At 35.0% G+C, this 10,325-nt stretch overlaps 1 protein-coding gene across 1 annotated transcript; it reads left to right on the plus strand.

The window, feature by feature from the left end:
- The first annotated feature begins 7,091 nt into the window (after positions 1-7,091).
- Positions 7,092-8,851, plus strand: LOC120129866 (flavonoid 3',5'-hydroxylase 2-like). The gene is given in 5 exon segments (XM_039147271.1): positions 7,092-7,412; positions 7,415-7,450; positions 7,453-7,899; positions 7,902-8,053; positions 8,130-8,851. Coding segments are annotated over 5 exon segments (1,548 nt in total). The 5' UTR covers positions 7,092-7,132; the 3' UTR covers positions 8,763-8,851.
- Positions 8,852-10,325: the final 1,474 nt, after the last annotated feature.

Below are 10,325 nucleotides of genomic sequence, written 5' to 3' on the forward strand. Positions count from 1 at the left end.
AGTATCGGTACCAAAAATGTATTCTGTTGTGAAAATAGAGCCTCACTATCGATACTGCTAATCTGAGTATCGATACTACATGGACAATATCAATACTTACCCTGATATTATCGATACTCCCATTTATAAACCCTAATTTTAGCCCCTAATTTAATTAGTATCAATACTTAAACCCTAAAACTAATATTTTAGGCTAGAAAGACACCCAAAATCATTCTAAATGACTTGGGTTGATTCCTAAACTTATTCTGAAGTTTTAATAAGTTACTTAGGGTCCTTAAGTGTCATAAAAAATACTTTCTTAACACCTAAAACGTGATTTAATCTTGAAATCAAGTTTAAACCCTACTCAACTACACAAATCTTAGCAAATTCACTACCTTAATACTCCAAAGGATTACAAATACACTACCTTGATGATTGAATCCCAAAATAAGGCTTATTGCTTAGTCACACACATTCCCTCTATGATTTAGATGGAAACCCATCACTTTTTCTTGTAACCAAAGAACCCAAGCTTTGATTCATTAAAAAGATGCTGCTAGGGAAAATAAAAACGAATTTGAAGTGTGAAATTAGGCTCAGGTTCTTACCTTGCTAAAAAACTTGGAGATGAAGATAGAAGGATGAAAATGAGAATGAAGAAAATGAAGAGAAGAAAATGAAATATGATATAAAAATTATAATCGAATCGAGCAGAGTCGAGTCAAAAAATTTCGAGTTATTCGAGTTGACGAGTCCTATTTTACAACTCAGACTTGATTTGAAATTTTTTCAAGTCGAGTCGAGTTTTCAAGTTTCTGTTTAAATTTAATTGTAAATATTTATAATATTATAATATTATTTGATTCCAATTTAAGTGACTTTCTATAATCATATATATAATAAAAATTTATTTCTTCATATTTTTTTAATATGTGATATACATATATCATACAAAGTCCAAGGACTCGACTCAAACTTGAAAATAAATCCACTAATTACTAAAAAATTATAGTTATTTGATATGCATTTTAAAACTCAATTTTAATTTGAAATTTTTTCTAGTTGAATCGAGTTTATGAAATTACAACTCGAAGTCAATTCGTGTCGAGTTTTTTCGAGTCGAATTGAGACAAAAATTAAGTTTTTCGAGTCAAGTCAAATTTTTCTCACCCCTAATTACACTACTGGTCCCTTTTCATATTCCTACTATGCAAAAATCCCCTTTTTAATGGCTAATTGAGCCCAAGTCTAACTCAATTAAGATCAACGACTTAAATTATAAATTATGTGTGGTCCACTTACCTCTCGGATAAAACCCGAAATTATTAGCCCAGAATTTGTGGTGTTACAAAAAATGCAGACTCTCTTGTTTAACAATTGAATACATGAGTAAGGTTCTATGAGTACATATGTCTACTAAAACTATAGTACAATACTTTGTCAGAGATGCTGGAAGTCCTGCTGCGACGGTGCTCTACGAACTGCCCAAGCTACTGACCTATCAATGAAAAACATATGAAGGTTAAGCTTACAAATCCCAGTGATATAATCACTAAGAATCATTAAGAGTTTCATAAACATAAGCATGGTGAGGACATGGTACTAAGCAATAGGAACATACATGATCTTGATCAAGTGCTACCTACTCAAGGTTTAATTGATTTGTCACTGATATAGGGGTCTCACGCTTCTTTAGTCCTTGGACAATGGCCTCGCCATGAGTAAGCCTCTCAAAGATCTCTAGCCTTAATAACTGACTATGACTACTTTGTGTTATTTGAATGCAAACTCTGACTCGACTCGACATTATCCAAATGTGACTCTAACTCTACTATGCAGTATATATATGCAATACTAACTAGTATCTAGTCTCGCAAAGCCATCAAACACTAGATAATTGTGGATATAACATCTAGCTAACCCACCCCTCGCAAGTGTTATGCCTCGCACCCAAATTAGTCGTAGAAGTGTCTTATACACTTTATGTGGTGTATCCAGGTAAGGACATCACACCTGCCAACCCACCCCTCACGAGTGTTAAGGCCTCGGCTATATTTAACCATAGAAATGCCTCATGTACTTGTTTTAGGTGTTCTCGGATATCCTATACCACTAAACGATCGTCAGCACCTGAATTGGACTGGTGCAACTATACATGCATACCTAAGGACCAGAGGCCATATGACACTGACATCGTTAACCGAATCCTTGTGAGTGCTCCAGTCTAACGCCCTCACTAGCTCCCAAAGTGCCTTGCGCATTGACAATGCCCCACTAGGGCAATTAAGGTAACCTGGGTATACCCTAGTATAACTGGACTCACTAAAGTGAGGACATCCTCTCATTAGATGCTATCTCACTTGTTGTTTATCTAGAACATTATGTGAAGGCTTATTGGTATAATACTGCTACTATTTATTACGTTGATCCCTTCTGGTCACTTATTACTTAAGGGTATTTAATAATTACTTGCCTCTAGCGAAGTCTCTAAATGTTCTCGGGGTTTTATGATGATTTCAGTAGTTGTTGAACACTGGCGGTAATATTCGCTAGCTCGATACCTGACTCAGTTTCAACTCTGAGTAGTGACACTCTAATCACTCTTATTGAACTTCCTTTCAATACCCCTTGAATTAAAATGACGACTTACACCTCCTAGGTTCACTAACGTTTTTGAAGCTCTTTTTTCTATCTCTAAATCTGACGTGCTCATTGTACCACTTGTCCATACATCCCCTGCAATGATCCTCGTTCCCAACTATTCACATACGTGCTCGACTAAAGATGACATATTTTTTCAAGTACGGTTACATCGGTGGTAACCTACTCCAATGAGTATTCCTAAGTATGTTTGGTCATTTATGTCCCTCACGGACAAAGTCTTACTAATACGGATTGTCCTTAGCTCTCACGGGCCTTAACCATGTCAAATATAACCATCCATAATGAGTAGTATAGATACTCCACTTGCAGTATCGATACCCTAGGTCCAGTATCAATACCCCTATGAGTATCTGTACCAAAAATGCATTTTGTTTCTAAAAATTAGGCCATGTCTCGGGACCAACACTCTGATTCTTGAGACTGAAGGGGCAGTATCGATACTCTCATAGTAGTATTGATACTCTCAGCTTGAAATCCCTAAATTTTTCTATAATTCATCTAATATCAGTATTGTTCATCCCGATATTGATACTCAAACCCTAAAATGGTTTTTCAGGCTCAGAAAAACACCCAAAAATCATTCTAAAGGCCATAGTTTTATTTCTAATCATGTACTAAAATTTTAGGAGTTAATTAGGGTCTTAAAGTAGCATAAAAACGTCTTCTAAACTTATAAAACATCATTTGTTCATAAAACTAAATATAAAACCCTAAAATGCTTAAATACTCAAATCCTAACAAAACTTCATATTTATAATAATCTTAACACTCCAAAGGATTAGAAATACACTATCTTGGTGTTGAAACCCGAAATCAAGTCCCTTTCTTAGCCAAACTCCTTTCCTTGGTGATTTTGATGAAAACTCCCACTTTTATTTATCTAGGAATAAACCAAAACTTTGATTCATTAAAAAGACATTGCTGGAGGGATTATGAACGAAAATAAAGTATGAAAAGGGCTCAATACATTACCTTTAGCTTAGCCTTTGAAGATGAAGAGAATAAGGAAAATGAAATAAATGGAAAGGAGAAGAAAATGAAAGAACTATATAAAAGCTTCATCTTTAGAAAATTGAATAATTTAACCTTTGGTTCTTCCTTATTTTCCAGAATTAAAAAACCCCTTTTTAGCTAATTGGGCTTCGAACCTACCCAATTAAACTCAACTCGGCCCAATGAATTAAAATATGAAATTCATTATGGTCCACTTACCTCTTGGGTAAACTCAAAACTTCTAGCCCAAAATTTGGGGGTGTTACAACTCTCCCCTCCTCGAAAGAAATTTTGTTCTTGAAATTTACTCAGTTCAAACAACGACCCATCCTTAGGTCAAATACTTGTAAGCCTTGAAGCACCAAACTCATATCTTCATGTACCTTACTGAAAAAGAATCACTGCAACATGACTTACAACTCAGCAACTCAACAACTCACAACTGATCTATGATCCCTTTTTCTTGTAGGATGTTAAGTGCGTCAATTCTTAAGCAACAACCTTCGAGAAGCGCAAAAACATCGAGCCTTACTCGAGTTGTCCTAACTTTGAATACTTAGAACATTTCATAAGGAGGACGCTACTCTACGACTTTACTATTATCACCAAAACCTTCTCTGGTTAACCTTACTCAATCGAGATAACTCACTGCATAACCTGTTAACCTCCAATACCTATTGAATGTAGGCAACTCGTCATGCTACGCTCTGTGATCTTATGGCGAAAAATCTCAACTCATATCGATCTCTATGCTTCTGTTGTGCAACTATGATTCAATAATCATTTGGGCAACAAGATTGTTTATTGATTTCCTTACACTTACATAGGTGTCAGTTACTGACTTGTGCATCCAAGGTACTCACAACTGGAAATCGACCACTTGCCTAGCGAAACTTGCAACATCTGGCTCTACTAGAGAGCACGCCACACCAAATGGAGAGCTCTCGCAATTGCACTCTGACTTAAGGATTCTAAGACTTTTCGTCTTACAATCATTATCGCTTACCACCATAGAACTATCTGATGACGACTAACACTAGTCGAACTATGCTTAGCGCACTCGATCTCTTTTAGTATGAAATACTAAAATCTATGGTACTACGCAACGCTATTTAGCTCACGTTCATACAGTAACACAAAAACACCACTGACAGGGCTTGACTGACCTAGCTAAATCACTTAGTGTTCGTGCACGAATGCATATGGATGGAATCATAGGGTTCTCTACACCTCGACAATCGCACCTCAAGACTCTCAACTCGATATCTTACCTATGTTATCCTTTTTACGTAGGGTGGAATTTCGGAACTACTACATCGGAACAAACATCCTGCTAACTTCCACCTCGCAAGTACTTGGGTATTCTTAACACTCTTGTGGGAATACTTGCACCTAAGATAATAATTTTATAAAAATTTTAAAAAAAAAACATATTATCAATAGAAAATATAAAGAAATTTATAGACATATGATTAAGATTTGAATTTTTTTAGAAATAGTTGAAAATCTGTTATGGTATGTTTAGAATTTTTTTACAAAAATTTAAATGTTAATATTTAAAAATATTATTCAAAATTTAATATGTATAATTATTTTGTTCAGATAAAGATATATATGTTAAAAATAGATTATTTGAAGTCAATAGTTTTTTTTGAAAGAAAAACTAATTTTATTCAAAATAGGAAATATCTCAAATTACTAAATCATTAAAAAAACTAGCAACTAAAGATCACTGAAAGATTAAAAATCTAACCAAGAAACTTTGAACAAATATAGATACAAATAGATCTGATCACATTGATAAACTAACCAAAAAAGGCGATCAAGCTATTGAAAGACCATCGACAAACCGTAAATCAGACTCGAGCGACTTGAAAAGCTATCTACGAATGTAAATCAGATATCCAAATTCAATCTAATGGTCCAAAGCAGGGAAGATCAACAAGATATCAGAAAAGCGTCATATTGACCAGTCGTGGCAATGTCAAATCAAACCTTAGAAAAAAAGATAAATGAAAAACGACTAAACAACTGAAAAACTTACCAAAAAACATAAAAAAATGTGTCATAAAAGTATATGAAAATGTGTCATTCAGGCAAACTTATTGAAAATAAAAAAAACTAGAGATATGATATATAAAAGAAAAAGACAATAAATAATACCATTATTCGGCAACCAATATTAAAGTTGGTGTCACCGTCGATCAACAAAGATGAAAAAGAAAAGAGATTAACTGCACATCAATAAGAGGAAACTAAATTTTTTTATAATTAGTTGAAGTCAATGAGTTAAAAAGATAATTATACAAGAAGAATAATGATCTTAAAATAATATTTTATTTTATAGTGGGGAGATATGTATTAAATCAAACAAGATTAAGTTCAAATAGATTAGGAACCTGTTTATTATTTTTAAAATTTAGAATTTAGTTCTTATACATTTTTTTTACGAAATAGCCTATATTATTTTTATTTGATTCTCTCCCCTACCTTAGGTTCAATTATACTATTAATAGCTGGCGTCACATCTACATAAAGGCATAATATCTTTTTTAGTCCTCTAAGTTTATAATTTTTTAATAATTTAATCTTTAATCTTTATAAATAACTAAAATATTATCATTAATTAAATAATAATAGTTTTCGATCACCGTATATATCTTTTTAAGGGTTAAACTGATAAAAATTATAAACATAGAAGATTAAAAAACAAATCTTAAATACTTATATACTTTAAATAAAGTAAACACTCTTTTTCTCCGAAATTTTTATTTTTTCCCCATTAAATACAGTAGCAATTTTCAGTAAATTAACTTTAACAAACGTCCTTTAATAAAATAAACGCTTTTTTAATATAAAAATATTAAATGTTATAAAAAAATAAATCTCAAAAATGTATCTGAACCTAACATTAATATCAGAAAAATTAATGATATCATTAAAATACTATCAAACCTTTCAATTCATAAGTTAGAAGAGGGATTTGGAACCATACTCGTTTTAGTATATATTGGTGGAAGATTTTTTTTCAATAGTCTGAGTCGATTAGAAAGATAGTATCTATTCATAATTTTTCGTATTAACAATACATATAGTTTATAGACGCAGCTACTCGAATCCAATTCATATAAGAAGAATAACTTTTCCATTTACGATCCCAAATAATTGTAGAGCTTTTTTATTTGAATCTGACCCTACTTACAGAGATGGACCGAGAGAGCTATATTTTCTATTAAAAATTTATTTTTACTCTTAAAATTTTATAAATTTGTCCGGTTCATCCCTACCTACTTGTAGTATCCCGAATTCACATGTTTTATTCCTCGGATTTCTTTATGATGTTATCTGGTGCATGATTGAGAGCAAAACGTTGACGGGTAGACGAAGCTGAAACTCACGTGCCTTTAACCTAATTTTACGTTCAATTTTGTGTATAAATTTCAAACCGATGCTTTTGTTTACCATGTGCGAATCCTTTTAGTTTCTCCGCATGTTTTGGTATTTTCAGTATTCCACCATGCCATCACTCGACACATTCTTCCTTCGGGATTTCGTTGCTGCAGCTTTTCTCTTCTTTACCACACGTTATTTAATCCGATTACTTCTCGAAAAAACGAACCGAACACTTCCTCCGGGACCGAAAGGGTGGCCGGTTGTCGGTGCTCTTCCACTGTTAGGTTCCATGCCCCATGTCACACTGGCCAAATTAGCCAAAAAATATGGACCTGTAATGTACCTCAAAATGGGCACATGCAACATGGTGGTGGCATCGACCCGGACGCCGCTCGAGCTTTCCTTAAGACCCTTGACTTGAATTCTCTAATCGGCCACCGAATGCCGGTGCCACCCACTTAGCATATGATTCGCAAGACATGGTGTTCGCCGAGTACGGTCCGAGGTGGAAATTGCTCCGTAAACTAAGTAATCTCCACATGCTCGGTGGTAAAGCCCTTGAAGATTGGTCACAGATCCGAACTGTTGAGCTAGGCCACATGGTTCGTGCAATGTACGCGTCTAGCAAAAACGGGGAGGCGGTCGTGGTGCCGGAGATGTTAACGTATGCAATGGCCAACATGATTGGTCAAGTGATACTAAGTCGACGAGTTTTCGAGACCAAAGGATCAGAGTCGAACGAGTTCAAGGACATGGTGGTGGAGCTCATGACATCTGCTGGGATCTTCAATATCGGCGACTTCATACCTTCGATCGCGTGGATGGATTTACAAGGAATCGAAGGCGAGATGAAATTACATAAAAAAGGGATGTTTTGTTGACGAAGATGATGAAAGAGCATGATGAAACAGCTCATGAACGCAAGGGAAAGCCTGATTTTCTTGACATAATTATGGCTAACAGAGGGAACTCTGATGGGGAAAAGCTTAGTTTGGTTAATGTCAAGGCGCTCCTTTTGGTAAGTCTTGTTTTTGCATAGTTAAGTTTTTCTTTATTCGATCTATTAATCGACTAATCCGGAACGAGTACTACAGAATCTGTTCACAGCCGGGACAGACACGTCCTCAAGCATCATCGAATGGGCATTGGCTGAAATGATGAACAATCCTAAAATACTGAAGAAAGCTCACGAGCAGATGGATAAAGTGGTGGGAAGAAACCGAAGGCTCGAAGAATCCGACATACCGAAACTCCCCTATCTTCAAGCCATATGCAAAGAAACGTTCCGAAAACATCCATCAACTCCGTTGAACTTGCCTCGAGTTTCGACCCAAGCTTGCCAGATAAACGGCTACTACATCCCCAAGAACACTAGGCTCAGTGTCAACATTTGGGCCATCGGTCGAGATGCCGACGTGTGGGACAATCCACTCGATTTCTACCCCGAGAGGTTCATGAGTGGGAAGAACGCCAAAATCGATCCACGAGGGAACGATTTCGAGCTGATTCCGTTCGGTGCCGGACGAAGAATCTGCGCCGGGACCAGGATGGGGATCGTGTTGGTTGAGTACATTTTGGGCACGTTGGTCCACTCTTTCGACTGGATGGTTCCTGCCGGGACAGGGGAATTGAACATGGACGAGGCCTTTGGACTTGCTTTGCAGAAGGCTGTGCCTCTCTCTGCCTGCCTTCGCCCGCGCCTCGCTCCAAATGCTTATGTTTCCTAAGCCTAATAATGCTCCTTTTGTCCTACTTGTTTTACTTGCTTCTCTTTGCCTTGCATTTTGTTACAATAAAAAGTCTACTTTTACTTCTATATTCGTGTCATATTCAGCATGTGGATATTATGGTAAAATATGTAGAGATTTTTCGATAATTAGTTGGTCTACTAAGATAAGATGTTAGGTCTTTTAATAAGGTTAGGAGTTTGAATCGTGACGAGCAAATTGGATTAAGAGGATTGTTCCCATATTAAGCCTATACAGTACCTAGGACGGATACTGATAATTATACACACACAAAAAATCGACAAAATCACTCAAATAATGAGGTGAGAAAAATGTTCCCCAAATAAGGACAAACTAGATTTATTTTCTCAAATAAAGTGTTCTCTACAATGGGTCGGGAAAGACTTATAGACCACTAGTCATCTTCATGGAGATGTAAGGAAGACTCGACATCTTTTCAACCTCCGTGCATGACTTTGGGTACTAGTCGATTTTTTTTTTAGGATTTTGGTGATGTTTGTTGAAGCAGAAGGTGTAGAAACTAATTTGAGCATCATTTGTGATGCTTAGGAAGACGAAGTGATAAGCACATGAAGACATTGTGTCTTTTGGATATTTTTTAAAGATGCTAAATAATCTCAATGATTTTCAATGGACACTGTAACATTCACCTTATTAAAAAAATAATTTCTTTAACTCTCTATGTTAACAAATTCATTTTCCCGATATATAACTTAAAAACTGACCCGATCCGAAATAATAAAAGATATTATTTTTATTCAATAAAATCAGTGACTTAATTGAAAAAATAATATATAGATGGGTATTATTGTAATTATTCCTAAATATATAAGGTAAAATTATATATTTTTTCGAGTCGGGTTGGATCGAATATTTTTTACCCTAAACCCGAACTCGATCCGAACCAACCCGAACCCGAATTTTTTTTAAAAACCCGACCTGATCAGGTCGGGTCGGGTTCGGGTTCCATGCCCAACCCTAGATAGAGATAACTAATTTGATTATAAAAGAAGGCTACACTATATGAATGACCACTTAACTATGAGGTAGGTGTCAATATGACAATTGTTTTCAAATTCTCGTCAATATGACAACTTAATTATTTAAAATATAGTCAATTGTCGTTGATATTTGACGAAAGTAATAATGTTCTAGTTAATAAAATTTGTATGATTATATATTTGATCCTCAGTAGTTACATATTTATCAATTTAGTCTTAGTTTAATTTAATTCAAAAAATAACACATCCAACAAAGAAGTGTCATGTGTCAACCGGATATTTTGACACATGTTTATAGTAACACGTGTCACCACCAGATTAGAGACTTTTTAATTAATTTTAATATTTTATTCAATTAATTTTTCCACCAATTAGGTAGTAACACATGTCACCACCAGTTTAAAAATAAAAAGAAATGATAAAAAAACATCTACTAATTAGTGGAATTGAACCAAGGTCACAAACAATCATGTGCGGTCATGCCTCTACAAGTAAGTTAAACCCAACATTTAGTTTAAGTTATACAATCTTTTTTTATTTG

This window comes from Hibiscus syriacus, unplaced genomic scaffold, assembly GCF_006381635.1.
Source record: "Hibiscus syriacus cultivar Baekdansim isolate YM2019G1 unplaced genomic scaffold, ASM638163v2 tig00001644_pilon, whole genome shotgun sequence".
Lineage (NCBI taxonomy): Eukaryota > Viridiplantae > Streptophyta > Magnoliopsida > Malvales > Malvaceae > Hibiscus > Hibiscus syriacus.